The sequence below is a fragment of the Podarcis melisellensis genome (genome assembly GCF_964234715.1).
Source record: "Podarcis melisellensis genome assembly, chromosome: Z".
In the NCBI taxonomy this organism is placed as follows: Eukaryota; Metazoa; Chordata; class Lepidosauria; order Squamata; family Lacertidae; genus Podarcis; species Podarcis melisellensis.
This window is the reverse complement of record NC_138547.1, coordinates 21,345,832-21,361,858: the sequence shown is the minus strand read 5'-3', so window position 1 is coordinate 21,361,858 and position 16,027 is coordinate 21,345,832. Positions and strand designations below refer to the sequence as shown.

General features: G+C 38.1%; 1 protein-coding gene across 5 annotated transcripts in view; it reads right to left on the bottom strand.

Moving 5' to 3' along the window:
- Nucleotides 1-16,027, bottom strand: part of ATRX (ATRX chromatin remodeler) — a 97,295-nt gene that overhangs the window by 65,246 nt on the left and 16,022 nt on the right. For 2 of the 5 annotated variants that reach the window (XM_081897749.1, XM_081897745.1), the window contains exons 3-8: nucleotides 13,685-13,752; nucleotides 12,772-12,824; nucleotides 6,963-7,087; nucleotides 3,959-4,078; nucleotides 2,483-2,592; nucleotides 675-742 (exon numbers count right to left, since the gene is read on the bottom strand). In XM_081897749.1, coding sequence (XP_081753875.1) covers nucleotides 675-742; nucleotides 2,483-2,592; nucleotides 3,959-4,078; nucleotides 6,963-7,087; nucleotides 12,772-12,824; nucleotides 13,685-13,752 — 544 coding nt within the window. The remainder of the gene's footprint in view (nucleotides 1-674; nucleotides 743-2,482; nucleotides 2,593-3,958; nucleotides 4,079-6,962; nucleotides 7,088-12,771; nucleotides 12,825-13,684; nucleotides 13,753-16,027) is intronic. The other 3 variants (XM_081897746.1, XM_081897747.1, XM_081897748.1) reach the window with 3 other exon arrangements.

Genomic DNA, 16,027 nt, shown 5'->3' with positions numbered 1-16,027 from the left:
AAAAGGGGCTCAAAGCATGGAGAACTTGAATATAATTTTTTACTCCATACTAACTTTCCATTTCTTTCTGCACTTTAGAATTCAGCTATCCCCCACAGTCTAGGTGCCATCCAGTTGCCTTAGATTATAACTCTCATTCACCCAAGACAGCACAATCACTGGCTGGGGCTGATGGGAGTTCTAGTCCAAAACACACAGAGGGGAGGTACTTGGTTGGGAAAAGCTGACTTAACCAATTGGCTGGAATATACTTGTACTAGCAAGAAAAAAATGATATACAAAATGTTATATCATAACCACAGAAATGTTTTAATCAACTTTATACAATGCTATATACGATGTTACTTTAACGTAACATTCATAATTTAGGTCAGAAGCCAAAAGAGCACTTGAGACTTGGGCTTTTGACATTTTTCTTTCAACAAAGAAGCCCCAGTATAACTACTCTGATATTTCATTCAGTTTCAAAACAGGGTAAAGTTATGAGGGCAAAGTGCTGTTGAAGAAATCACTTGCAGTGCAAGTAACAAGCTGCATGGTTCTTTATATCCGGACTATAAACACTGACAAGCACTTCAAGAAATGTACTCGCTAATACTGATCAATGTAGGCTCAAATATGCCCCTGTTCACTCTATAAAATTTTAGGATATTGAGGAATCTTTATACACCTACCTACACTGTTCATCAATTCCATCTGCATCACGGCTGATGTCATCACTCATATAATATTTGAAGCAAGTCTATGAAGAAAATAAATTTCTTCTTTCAGAAACCTTAACAATTTTGCAGACTATGTAATAATATACACTAAACATTATTATTGACCTCATACTGCTGTTAAAGTGAATAAACTTCGCACAATAGAAAGAAACTTCTTCATACTCAAGGCACTGCCAGGCAAAACTTATTCTTGATGTGCAGATTAAGGATACTGGTTACTGTATTCCATGTAATTGTACTGGGGGGGGGGGTGTTATTCTGTCATTTGCCTTTTTGAAGGACCAAGCCTGAATGTTCTGAAATATTGGCTGATTTTTTCCCCTAGGGCTACATTTAATTGCTCTCCTTCTCCTCAACTGGATCGCTGGGTTTTACAAAGAGCTCCACCACTACAGGGAAGGAGCAATGTAAACAATTAATGCAAGTCCTTTTTGTAGAGAGGTGCAAAATAGATTTACTTTCATCCTACTAAAACACCAAGGAATAACTTTTGAATGGCATCTGGACAACTTACTGGCTGACATGAACAAAATAATAATAGAAACACTTGCTAAATTTCTCTTTTCTGCTGCAAAGTTCTATAAAGATATTAATTTTATTGCATCTTGGTTTGCTTTTATACTTAGTTTATATAACATGTATTTTAACTCTTTGTATGTTACAAATTGTATGATTTTAGTGTTTTCATTTGTCTGTAAACGTATTATAAAATTTGTTCCTGCTTACCCATGGAGCGCCAAAGCATGGTTTATTGTTAAATGAATGCAAAAATAGCCTCCCCCCATAATTAAGCCATCTCTCTAAAGTTCTATAGAACATGGAAAAGTAGAGAGCTGGCTTTTCTGCGGGGCTATCAAAATATCTAACACTTCATTTATACCCTGCCTTCTGATTTTAAAAATATCTGAAGTGACTAAAAATGAAATCCACAATAGAACAATGTGACAATGGATTGGAGAGTGGGACACAGAGACAGGACCTGCATATCACAAGTATCTGGTGGAAGCAAGAAATGAGACATATATATATGTCCTATGCACAGAGATGCATTCCTTTTTTCTTTCACTAATGCATCCAGATTGTGTCCAGATGTCACGATAAAACATAGTTTAGCATGACAAGAATGAGCCATAGCAAGCCCCTTACATAACCACAAGGGGGAATTCAGAACCGCTCACTTCTGGTTAAGCAAAAACCTTGCTAGGTCATCTGGATCCCAAACTGTGGTTACTGTTACGAGTAATTTGAATCAAACCATAGGTGATGAAACTGGCTTTTACAAAATATTTACAAAGTTTGTCAAACCATATAACATAGCAGACTGAGATTAAGCAAAATGTAAGCTTCTGAATGCCTCCTTGCAGTGAAGTGGGAGGGGCAGGCGCACATGTCCAAGGCTCATTGCAGTTCATCCTCATCATACTAACCAATGCATCTTCCCCAGAGAAATCTGCCTCAGTGAAGGCTAGGATACCAATATTTTGAATGGGAAAGATACATAAGCTGCCCTCCTTGGACCCAGTGTCACCAAGTGCAGTAACTTAAAACTTATCACTGAAATAAAAGACTGTCGTTCCCTTATGTGAGAGAAAGTAAATGGATGTATCTATCTACATACACTGTGGGAATGGAACCACCTGTCATCTGCCTCAATGAACCCTGTCTCTTGTGGGTAGCAGGTTTTGTTCTAAGCCTGAATGAAAAAATTGAATTCTATATACACATAAGAGGGTATACACACACATCCAACATTTACATACCTTACATATAAGTACTTTTAATGTGGGGTGTCTATAGATTGAATCCTTTTGAAAATGATTCACCTGCTGACCACAAGCTGTACAGCTCACAATACCATGTAGCCCTTCCTCTACAAAAAAAGTCAGAAGGACCATATCAATTTATCTTCTACAAAAACCTCTTTTTTCCAACATAACAGCTTGCATGTCATTGTTAGAAGGACTTTGAGTGTCACTACTTCTGCAATATCACCAATTGCAGAGGTATCTTTAAAAGGCTAAAGAAAACTGTTGTAACCAGTTAAGAATTATTTTCTTCCCCCTGAAGCATTGGATTCACACATAAATATTAAATTAGCTTCTTATGGAATGGCGCAACCTAAATAATCAGTAAAAAATCTTAAAATATTGACTTCACAGATTGCAATCCTGCATTCAGTTTTTCTAGAGATTTAACAACTGCATTGGGATTTTGATTGTTCAACAGAGTGCAGAATTGTAGTCTACGTTGTGAGCATAAAAATAATATTTAATTCACCCAAGAGCACAAATTTATGAAAGCTTTTAACATTATTCACATTTCAAATGAGGAAAGACTAAAGAAGAAAACAGAGGGGGAAATGTTGTATTAAAATTATTTTTAAAAACTAAACAAAAACACCTAAAGAAAAATATTGCCTCTGAACAATTGCTGTAACCTGCTAAACTGACTCCTTTCCATCCGACACACAATAACATACCCTTCATCCCACCTCCCATTTATCTTCTTTCTGCTTCACTATCTCCCTAATCATCCGACTGATATTAGGATTTTCTGTAATTCACAAAAGGGGCTCCTCTTTTCTGATTGCTGCTTTTCAAAAACTAATTTTAGTTATAATTCTTCTGCAATCCTATTATGATGGAATATTAATAACATATTACTATATTATTCTTAAAGATACTGAAAAATCTTTTAAGTATTGATTGCAGCTTTAAAATAACCCACTACGTTGCAATCATCAGTTGTGGCATCCAAAAATAAAGTTGCACATTACAGGAGGCAAATTATGCAAAGAACTCCTCATCTAAATGTGTCCCACACTATGTTCTTCTCTCGCTATAATAATTTACTAATTATGAAATAAATTACTAATGTAACGCTGAGCTAATGCAAGAGCCCCCAACCTGGTGGGGCTATCAATGGTCCCTTGATCTTTCTTCCCATCAACAACTCAGCCTTACTCCTTGCTCCCAAATTCCTTTAATGGCACAGCTGCCCTTGCACTTATGGTGAAACTCTTCTAGAATTCATTGATGCCTAGGAACACAAGAATTGCTGCACTAGGTCAGACCAAGGGTCCCATCTCATTATCAAGCAGTCTGTTTACTACAGTGGTCAATTCAGTGTCTCTAGAAAGCTCACAAGCATCAAGAGTGCAGAGGTAATTCAGACTTTTTAATAATGATAATAGAATGATTTAAATGCATCATTGAACTTAATTCAAGTGCATTTACCTCCACGCTTCTTTTGAGCTTCAGGTTTCGTTCTAGCAGTATTTCTGTTCCTAAATTCAGGTCCTTTAAAGTCATCTTTGTCTTCATTACGTACTGGCTCTGGCTGTACAACAATTGTGCCTAAGATGACAATTTAAAAATTACACCAAATTATTAAATGCAGAATTGTAATATAAAAGTCTAGCAGGATTTTCCTATACTCTTACTGAAAGGATGACCAACTCATCTAACACAAAAGGCATCAAAGTTATACAGTACATGTGGCTCATAGTGCTGGGCATACAAATATGGAGATTAACATACTATATACAAAGCCTAAAAGAGAAATTGCATTCATTCATGTTCTATATCTATCACACAGAACTTTAGCGTAGTTCTGGCATGACCATCAGAGGACCAGGAAAAAATTAGTTATGGGTTATATTAAGCCTCAGGCCACTAGCCGTCTATCCCTACTCTTTTAAACAGGTGGCGATGCTTCTATTAGTCCTCATTCCTTTCACTCCATATCTTATGCTGAAAGTAGACTAAATTGTCATGTTCCCTTTACCCTCACTCCCATGAAATGGCCAGGAACATTAATAACTGTCATTATATCAGACCATTTGAAATTAAGGTTGCAACTATTTGTCATACGTGCACTGCAGAAACCAATCACAGCAACTACAAGTGGTCTTCCCTCTCTCAAAATACATTCAGTAATACAAAGCATGGACTATGACCTTTCTAGGCTGTTTCACCGGCTGCCACTCGAGACAATGGGGAAAATCAAAACAGAATGGCATGTGTTTTACCAGAGGATGTTAATGGTGGTGATACATGACTCTCTACTGAGGATAGAGACAGAAAGCAACAATATGTCCTGAGAGATGTGCTGTTTTTCAGGTGCAAAGATTCACAAAGTTGCCAGGTCTTATAAAGTCCACTGACCACAGCCCCTTCCTTATGATTCATGCAAGTACAAACAATTCTGTCAGTCACAGCTTTCAATGTATAGCAAAGGACTCTGGCTGGGGAATTGAAGGGCCTTGGGGCACAGGTGTTTTTTTCATCATTTCTTCCTGTTGAAGGTCATGGCCCAGGAAGAGGAAAATACTGAGGTAGACCACTGACTGTGCTGGTGGTGTCATCAGGAAAGCTTAGGCATAGGCATCTTAAGACCATGTTCTCCATTTCCTTGAAGAAGGACTTCTGGCAAGAGAGGAGTTGCACCTCAAAGTAGTTGGAAATGTGTTGGCTGACAGTCTCAAAAACCTGACTAACAGAACTTTAAATTAAATTCTGAAGGGGAGGGAGACAATATTAGAGATGACTAGGGAACAAATGGTACTGGGGATAATAGCTTCATTGATGCATAGGAAACTGAGGCAGTGCTACAGAAACCTGCTAAAGGGTAGAAAACTACAAGAAGGAAGCAGGTGGAGGAATTAACTCATGGTTTAAGTTATCTCTATACCAATGCACAGAGTATGGGAAACAGGCAAGAAAAATTTGAGCTCTTTATGCAGGATGTCAAATATGACCTAATATGCATTACTGAAACTTGGTGGGATGAGACTCATGACTGGAATGTAGAAACTGAGGGGTATAACAAATTCAAAAGGAACAGACTAAACCAGGGGTTGTCAACCTGGTCCTTACCGCCCACAAGTGGGCATTTCAGGATTCTAGGTGGGTGGTAGGGGGTTCTACGGCACAAGCTGAATCCTTCTTCCCTAGAGCACTGGTGGGCGGTAAGGAAATTTTACCATCAAGAAAGATGTATTAGTGGGCGCTGGGAATAAAAAAGTCGACTACCCCCAAACTAAACAAAAAGAGAGGAGAAGCAATATATGTAAAAGATTATCTCTTCACAAGTATATACAATTACCTGGAGCATGGAAGGCAGATTGATATATGGGTAAAAAATGTACAAGAGTGAAACAAGAGTGACCTATTTGCCGTCCTACAGCAGATTGCAAAACATTCAAAAAAGTGAGATAAACGGTAGAAAGAATGGGAGACTTCTCCTGCCCTAGGGGGGCGGGGTGGGTAGAACTCAAGCCCAACAACTTCAAGTTATAAGAAAGGAGATTCCGAGTAAACATCCTGGAGAGAACTTTCTGATAGTAAGATCTGTTCAACAATGGAATGGATTCCCTGTGAATCATAGAATTGTCAAGTTAAGGGACCCTGTGGGTTATCTAGCTGAATTCCCTCCAGTGCAGGAATCTCAACTAAAGCATCACCGACAGATAACCATCCAACCTCTGCTTAGAAACCTCCAATGAAGGAGAATCCACCACATCCTATGAGACATGAGAAATAAACATGAGGCTGCTCTTTTAAGCAGCAGCACTCAGCAATATTGCAACATCCATTCCTAGTCCAATGATGGTGGTTCCCAATTAGCTAAATATAGCAGACCCCTCCCCTTCTTTTTCAAAAGCCAACCCCCTACTTTTGGAAATCATGGTATCACATGACCCACGCAAGATGCCACCCCCCATCAAAAAAGCAGGCTGTCCCGGACAGTTGACGCGTATGTGCCATGAACCACCAATTGGGAACCGTTAGGCTAGGATTTTGCAAATAGTTATTTGCCCCACTTCCAACACAGTTATCACAGAAAAACATCCTACAGATGTTGCTGGGCTCCAGGATTCATATTCTCACCATCCCTGACTATGGGCCATGCTACCTGGGGCTGACAGAAGCTGGAATCCAACAATGTCCGATGGCTACACACTAGCCACCCCTAACTTGAAGTAAAAAAGTAAAGCAGAGAGGTAAAACATGTTTTACATAATGAGGGATTCGATATTTTGTTGCTCTGAAGCTTTAAGAAAATTCCCAGGAATGAGTTCTTGACAAAAGGAACAAAAATAATTTCCAGTTTTATCCCAGTTTCACTGAAATTACAAGTTTCAATGCTTCTAGGTAGCATGTACAGGCAGTATCCTAGCTAAATTTTAATATACACGGTATGCTGTTAGAATATTTCATAATTTATGGAATAAGTTACCTTTAGGCAAGCTTTTCATATCAACTTCATTTTCGGAGTTTTCATTTGAAACATCTTGATTTGTGGTTTCATCTAGGGTCTGTTCATCATCTGAGCCAACATACTTTGTTACAACTGTAGGTTTCCTGCATGAGCAGCAGACACATATATTTATACTACAAACAGTACATGTGAAGCCAAATTATCTCCACTATTTATCAAAACATTCTTTTAGAATAGATAACAGAATCTAGTGAATAGTATTATATAGATAGGCAATATAATGGCCAATGAAACTGAGCTGTAAGATGTGCAGATTACAAACACTGAAAATATAATGCCAAATTTACATAATGCTGTATTAATTACCCTTTACTATTTTTATTAGTATGTGTACTGTTTATATGCCAAAGTGGCTTATAACTAAGAAAGTCATATTTGACCCATTTTTGAAAGCTTAAAGGCTGACTGAATTACATGATTAGAAAAAGAAAACAATAAATACCGCTATCTATACCTTCATTTATTAGTTCATTCATTCATTCAATTTATATACCACCTGGAATAGGCATAGGCAAACTTGGCCCTCCAGACGTTTTGAGGCTACAATTCCCATCATCCCTGACCACTGGTCCTGTTAAATAGGGATGATGGGAATTGTCCCAAAACATCTGGAGGGTCGAGTTTGCCTATGCCTGACCTGGAGTATTAATTCCGTATTTGTAGTGAATCTATTAAATATTTAGGTATGCCTATACCAAAAGATATAATTCAATTAAAGGTAACAGTAAAGGGACCCCTGACGGTTAAGTCCAGTCGTGGACGACTCTGGGGTTGCGGCACTCATCTTGCTTTACTGGCCGAGGGAGCCGGCGTACGGCTTCCGGGTCATGTGGCTAGTATAACTAAGCTGCTTCTGGTGAACCAGAGCAATGCACGGAAACACCGTTTACCCTCCCACCGGAGAAGGAGCTATTTATCTACTTGCACTTTGACGTGCTTTTGAACTGCTAGGTGGGCAGGAGCAAGGACCGAGCAACCGGAGCTTACCCCGTCGTGGGGATTCGAACCGCCAACCTTCTGATCGGCAAGCCTTAGGCTCTGTGATTTAGACCACAGTGCCACCTGCGTCCCTTATAACTCAATTAGTAATATGCAATTTAAATAAAATATAAAGAGAGGTTTCTTCAGATATTGATAGATGGGAATCATTAAACTTTACTCCTTTGGGGAAGGTGACTGCTCTCAAAATGAACACTATTCCCAGATTAATTTATATTCTAAGAGGAATCCTAGTTCATCTATCTGGAAATTATTTTCAGAAAATAAAAATATTTCTAGGGAGAGAGTCTTCGATTCTGAAAATATCTTTACAGAAAATGCAATTACAAATTAAGGAGGAAGGATTCAGGATTCTGAATCTGGAGCTATATTATCATGCATATTTATTGTAAAGTATTAAATGATGAAAGCCAACAATTGGCGTTACAGTGGTACCTCAGGTTACATACGCTTCAGGTTACATATGTTTCAGGTTACAGACTCTGCTAACCGAGAAATAGTGCTTCAGGTTAAGAACTTTGCTTCAGGTTGAGAACAGAAATCATGCTCCAGCGGCGCAGCAGCAGCGGGAAGCCCCATTAGCTAAAGTGGTGATTCAGGTTAAGAACATTTTCAGGTTAAGTACAGACCTCCGGAACGAATTACCGTACTTTTCGGACCATAACACGCAGTTTTTTGCTCCTAGAAAGTAAGGGAAAATGCCTGTGCGTGTTAAGGAGCGAATGCACGGATCGGAGCCATGGCTGCCGTCAGTCAAGCAAAGCGGGAGCTGCTTACACACTCTACGAGGCTCTCGCTTTGCTTGCTTTAAATCGACCTGGAGCCGGGGAGGAGGGAGGGAAGGAGAGCCATGGCAGCAAAGCGGGCAGCAGCCGCTTACACGGGAGGAGGGGCAGACGCTAGCAAAGGTCCGTGAGCTCTCTAAACAGAGCAATGAGGCTGCAGAGGGACGGCAGGAAAGATAAAATTTAAGCAACCAGCAGCAAAATAAAACCAACCTCGAGCTCTGAGCCACGCAGTGAAAACCAGGAAGTTAAAGAAAAAAGGCTGGGGATGAGGGAGAGGGGAAAACTTCGCAAATCCCCGCGTCTCAGCTGATCCGCTGGGAGGGAGCAGCTTGTTTTCAGGCAGGATAGATTCGAGCATTGTCTGGGTCCTAGTGCCCCTACCACTTTTTTGTGCTCCATTCTATTGCTGCTGGTGGCTGCTTATCACTCAGGCTGCAAGGAGGAGCACTTTTACACAGCTAATGGTGAATCCCCTGCAATCCAAGTCCTCCTCACTTGCTCAAATCTATTCTGCCTCAAAACAAGGAGCGGAAGGAAAAGGCTGCAAACTGTTAAATGGAAAAAAAACCCAGGCACAGGGCAAGTAGCTTAAGTATACCTTTAAAGCAACAGTGCTCTTTCCCTCCCTCCTCCCCGCTCAGCTCACCGAAAAGCTCCTTCTCCACGCGTGCTCCCTTGAGTGCTTTTCCTTCCCTCCCCACTTAAAACCTGGTTACAAAGCAAGGATCCACATGGATCCTCAGGATTTTTGCATTGGGCTACCCCAAACTCACCATCAGATCACATGTCTGTGGCCACAGCATGAACCATAAAAATCATGCACCCACTGCTTCGTTCAGAATATTTTGTTCTTGTTTTCCTCCTCTAAAAACTACATGCGTGTTATGGTCAGATGCGTGTTATAGAGCGAAAAATACGATAAGTACTTAACCCAAAGTACCACTGTATTTTTCCAATTTCGACAACTTTGGAATATACACATCTAGCACTTTTGTTTGGATAAACAGTATGAGGATAAAAATACATTAGAACTCTGGTATCTCTGGAAATAATTAGAGTGGTATCTTGGTTCTCGAACTTAATCTGTTCCAGCAGTACGTTTGACTCCCAAAACCATTTGAAAACCAAGGCGTGGATTCCGATTGGCTGCAGGTGCTTCCTGCACTCAAGCGGAAGCCAAGTCAAACATTTGGCTTCTGAAAAACGTTCAGAAACCAGAAAACTTACTTCAGGGTTTACAGCGTTTGGGAGCCAAAACGTACAAGTACCAAGGCATTCAAGAACCAAGGTACGACTGTATGCCTGTTAGAAAGTTATGGAATGTGGGAGGCTTCGCCCTGCCAGACCTGAAATTATATTATGAAGTTTCATGTCTCTGTTGGTTAAAGGATTGGGTAAAATTAGATAATAAAGAGTTGTTAGATCCAGAAGGATTTGACAATAGATTTGGGTGGCACGCATATTTATGGTCTGAAAAGAAGAAAATCCACAAAGGTTTTGAGAACCACATTTTCCGAAGATCGTTGATAGAAATATGGGATAGGTATAAAAACCTACTTGAACCAAGAACTCCGCACTGGTTGTCTCCATTAGAGGTTATGAGTGTTAAAAAAATCAATATGAGAAGGAATTGGATTACATATGGAAATTCGATTGTTAAGGGGGGGGGAAATGGCAAATGAAACCCTATGAAGATGTAAAAGAGTACGTATATGATTGCTTGAATTATTTCCAAATAAATGAAATGTTTAAAAAGTATTTTAAGGAACATGGATCTGAAGAGAAAGATTCAAAATTTCAAACAGAAATAATACATAATGAATATAAAATATTATCTAAAATGTATAAGATATTGCTGGAATGGCATACAAAGGATAAAGAAGATAAATCTGTTATGATACAATGGGCCAGAGATTTTGGATATAACATACAATTTAATGATTGGACTAAGTTATGGAATGAAAATATTAAATTTACCGCATGTACTGCGTTAAAGGAAAATGTCATGAAAATGATGTATAGATGGTATATTACACCAGTAAAACTTGCAAAAATGTATAAAACATGTAAGAAATGTTGGAAATGTAAAGAAAAGGATGGCTCTTTTTACCATATGTGGTGGGAATGTAAGAAAGTGAAGAGCTTCTGGGAATTGATATATAATGAATTGAAGAAAATGTTGAAATATACATTTGTTAAGAAACCAGAGGCCTTTCTTCTAGGAATTATAGGAAATGAAATAAATAGAAAGGATTGTAAACTTTTCCAATATGCAGTAACAGCGGCAAGAATATTACTGGCCCAGAAATGGAAACAGGAACAAGTACCAACATTGGAGGAGTGGAGAACGAAGCTGATGGACTATGCAGAACTTGATAAGTTGACAGGGAAGATCAGATATCTGCGAGATCAAAAGTTTATCGAGGACTAGGGAAAGCTAGTGGAATATTGGGAATGTATAAGTGATAATGAAATAACGTTAGTGGCATTTAAAGAAGCTCTGTAAAAATCTAAGAAATATTGTAAGAAAGAAAAACAGGTGTGGAAGGGTGTGCTAAAAGGCAATAGCAAATTTAGGAAATGTGTAATCAAAAAGTTTAATTCGGACGATTGTCAGAGAGGCTGAAGGAAGTCCAAAAATGAGTATATTTGTTAAAGTTGTAATGTGGTATGATATGTATTTGTCTTGATGAAAATTAATAAAATATTTAAGAAAGTTATGGAATGTGATGCCTAATAAAAACAACTTGACCCCTTTACCCACGGTAAATTGACTTTACGGAGAAAGCCATCAAAAATTAAGAAAAATATGGTGATAAGGAAAATTGGATGGACGTGGATGTATTGACTTTGGATCAACTGAAATATGACAATGAATTTTTACATTGTGTTATGAGATAAATATCAGCTATCAGATGTAATCCAATGGCAATATTTACAACTACAACATTTTTTAACAATTATGTTTGGACCAGCAGCATTTTCAGCTTCTGAGACACCTGAGATACTAAAAAAACCGGTTAAATCCTCTAGAACTAAAAAAACCCATGATTACGTTTTAAAGATATTTGTTACAAATAAATCAATTTCATATGGAGATGTTAAGAAATGAATGGAATAAAGAATTGGAGGTTCCTATATTGCCTTGACAATGGGAGTGTTTTAACTTCTATAGCAAGGGTGTCAATGAACCTTAAATAATTACTTACACAACAGAAAATAATATTTAGAATTTATTGGTCTCCACTACGTTTGTATAGAAAAGGACTGTCTTGAGATAGCAGTATGTTGGAAATAATGCTTCTTTAAAACACACATTTTTACAATGTCCTATACTTACTATGTTTTGGAAAAAAGTAGTGAATTATATAAATATGTCTGTGCAAAAAAAGCTAAAATTTTCAGATGATAATGTTCTTTTGAACTACATACCTACTATATGGAATTTGACAACTGGACAACATAATTGGATTCTCCGTGCCCTTACTATGGCTAAAAGACTGATATTGCTGCACTGGAGCGATAAATGTATGTCTCCACTTATTCAATGGATTGAAGCTGACTACTGTTGCCACCTATGAGCAGATTGCTTATTGACGTAGACTTTGCATGGATATGTATAATGAAATTTGGAACTCATTTATACAAAATACAGTAGGTTTAAAATTGTGTTTGTTAACTGTTAACATTTGTTTTGGTAATATACAACACTTCTTTCTCTTTCTTCATTTTTTTGTATTAAAAAACTCACTTTTTATGTTTTGTATTTAAGTTTTTAAAAATAAATAAATAAGGAGGGGTTATATACCACCCTTCTTCCAAGGATCACAGGGCAGGTTACAGTATAAAAACAGAAAAATATGTAATATAGTAACATGTACTATTTCTTAATCCACCATGGATTCTAACACACAATGAGTTGTTCCTTCAGACTCACTGTAGCAAGCAATTCAAACTGGTAAACAGAATAGCAAACTAACCTTTTGGAACGTGGTGAACATAACGATTTTGACTTTTCAGAAGAGCTGCTACCCTGAATATGAAAGGGAGAGGAAACACAAAATCGCAAGCCATATACAATTAAACATCCCTATGCATGCACATCAATTTATACATAACTTACTATGAAGTTTAAGGACAACTCTACCCTACTTTTATATATGTAAATGTAACTAACTGGGCTTGTGCTTTAGATATAAACTAAAAAATGCAATGGAATTAAATAATTGTATAAAAGTAAACACTAGACTTCAAATCTTGATGATCTTACCAACTGCTTTCAGCCACATTAATAAAGTATAGCAAGGGCAGGAAGGTTTGCACATCTGTAAATCTCATACAGGAAAGCACTGTTCATATGAACAATATAGTTTGCATGAATATTATGAACCACAGGCCAGAACATACAATCTTTCTAGGTTAAGTAATCCTAAAATCAGTCAAATTATCATCCTCCACAAAATTAAAAGTCACAGTTGAGATGCTTAATGGCCACAAACAATTTATTAAAATTATTTGTAAGAAGAAAATTGCCTCTGAAACAAAAAACCAGAAACCAATAGCTGGATCTCATAAAAATGAAAGACCTGAAAAAATACTGAATTTATATGCTGAATATAAGATAATTCCTCAAGTTTTCAAAATACCAAAAAATAAAACCAAGTTATTATTGTTGTGGCTCATTGTTATCACTGGCTTATTAAAGCTGCACTATACATCCTGGGAATTTCCAAAATTATAAACAAAATTATTTCTAAATAGATACTCTATACAAATTCACTCTTACACACCATGAAGAAAGTAACCTAAGCAATCTGAGCTCATATGAAATCAATCACCACTTTCCACAACTGTTTTTCATTATTATAAACTAAGCTACTAAGTTGTTCTTACTTCTTCCCTGCAGTTTTCCATTGGAGTTGGAACTGGAGTTGGAATATTTTCCGTCATAGCAAATTTATCTGTAAGAAACGGATGAAATATGTTCTCGCGTAAAGATGGATAGTAATGATTCAAAATACACAAAACAGCAACAATGCATATAACTACACTGTAGGCAAAGTGCTGTACTATCTTCCACAAACAACTCAAACAGATCCTGGGTTGTATTTATTTAGTACAAATCAGAAAGAAACCCTAAAAACCAAGGATTCTCTTCAGAAAATAAAATCAGATTGTCACAGACAATAGAAAGTGACAACCAAAAATGATTCCCCATTTCCCTCTGGAAAAAGTGGGGGACAAGGGAGAGAGAGAGAGGAGTGTCAGCTACTAATGAACAAAGGGGTACTTCTTCCCAAAGGTACACAACAGTACATGCTCCCCCCACCCAGTATTTGAAACTCCCCTTGTTCTAGGTGCATTTTGCAAGAGGGAATTTCATTAGTGCGAGCTGTTTCTGAGCTCTGGGTACAGTATTGCGCCTAAGATTTCAGATTAAACTTGAAGAGTGGAAGGAAGATCGTTTTCTGCCTCCCCTCTTCCAGCTACTGTCTGAAGACTAGAGAAGAGAATATTAGGGGGGTGGGCAAGTGAAAGACTAGACCATTTGAAAAATGAACACAATATTTTAGCTGCAGTTCATTCATTTTTAGCTTTGCATTCTTGTTATAAAAAAGTATGCCTAGACATTTCATTCTTGCATCCATAATCTAGGTTTAAGGTGCCATTTAGCTTCTGGCTTTCATATCTCAATTTCTAACACTGTCCCCACCCTCCACATTTCCATGGCAACCACATTTTTTGCTTAGACAAAAATTAATCCATATCTGCAGTTCTCCAATGCAAAAACAGATGGTCATCATTTTTAGCACCAATATTTGCATAAAAATGTAAATCGGTCAGACTGTTATTGTTTACAGCCAAGGGCAATTTATAATGTAAATCAAAAAACAAACACAAGAATACGATAAATCATTCAATTTTTCAGAACTGCAAATTATCAAAAATTAAAGTTATAAAGTTCCCCAATTATTTACATTTTAATAATACCCTTGACAGGCAACAGAGTTTTGAGTCAAAAAGGTTCAGCATAACTTTCTCATTGCTAGGACATATAAGGCTACTCTGAAAGTAGCTTTATATGTTCCTCATTTACCCATCTTTGGGAATGCAGTGCAAGGGCTCTGTATTGTGCCAGAGCCCTCATGTCTCCTTCCCAAAGCTTGGCAGAATCCCAGTGTCCTGGCACTGTCTTCCCAAAGCCCAGTAAGCATGGTGGCACCTTCCTTACCAGCTTCCAGCAAGGCACCTCCTCACTTACTAGGTCCTAAGACAATCTTAAGACCCTCCTGTGACCTTCCCAGACTCCAGTAAGCAGTCCTCCACCTGCAGGAGGGTGGTTCCAGGGGTTCCTGACTTTGTGCCCTCATGAAAGTGGTGGGCCTATACCTGTACCTATAAAATCTAGCCTCTCAAATCCCAAGTGCAAACTACTAGACACTAGTAATCTAAAGAGATACTGAACATCAAATAACCTGAAAACTGAAAGAATGAAGACAGAATAAAAAGAAAGCTGGAAGGCTGCAATCCTGTGTCCAGCACAACACTTTCATCTACTTGAAATGATTGGTTTTTCTTCATGTAACATGTTCAGTTTTGTTTTCATACTTGAGCAGACCTTGTCACACAAACCTTGCCCATGTATGAAAGGATCCCTACTCACTCATATCTTAGTAGGGGGTTTATTTTACAGTAATCATTTGAATTCCCCAGATCTGATAATGTAGCAGTTATTTCTATGTTATTTTGCAACAGTTTCTGAATTAGCCACATTCAACGTAATACATGAGAACTAAGGCTGGCATGGGCAGAAAGGTAATACCATATACTACTTAGAGCTGTGTAAGCAGAACTAATATAAAGAACTATGGAAACACTGAACACAGACTAAGGTAAACATATCTGACATATTTATTAACATATTTATTAATAAAGGGAATGATTTAGTCATATTGGTGGCAAGATCAGCCAGAATGAGCAGTTTAGGATGCAGCTGATTCCTGGCTAAGCCAGCATTAAGTCTTCAACTCCAGCTCAGGAAAAACACACCAGCATAATTTGCTCATCCTGGCTCAGTCCAGCTTAGTGTAAGGCCCCAAAAGGTGTTCCAGGAGTGTAGCGATACCAGAAAGGAGGTGCTTAGGCTGGATCTGAAGCCTGTTCAGCTCAGTCATGTAACCCAGCCTATAACACTATTCTAAAGGCTTGTTTTCCATCCACCACGCTTAGGCACAG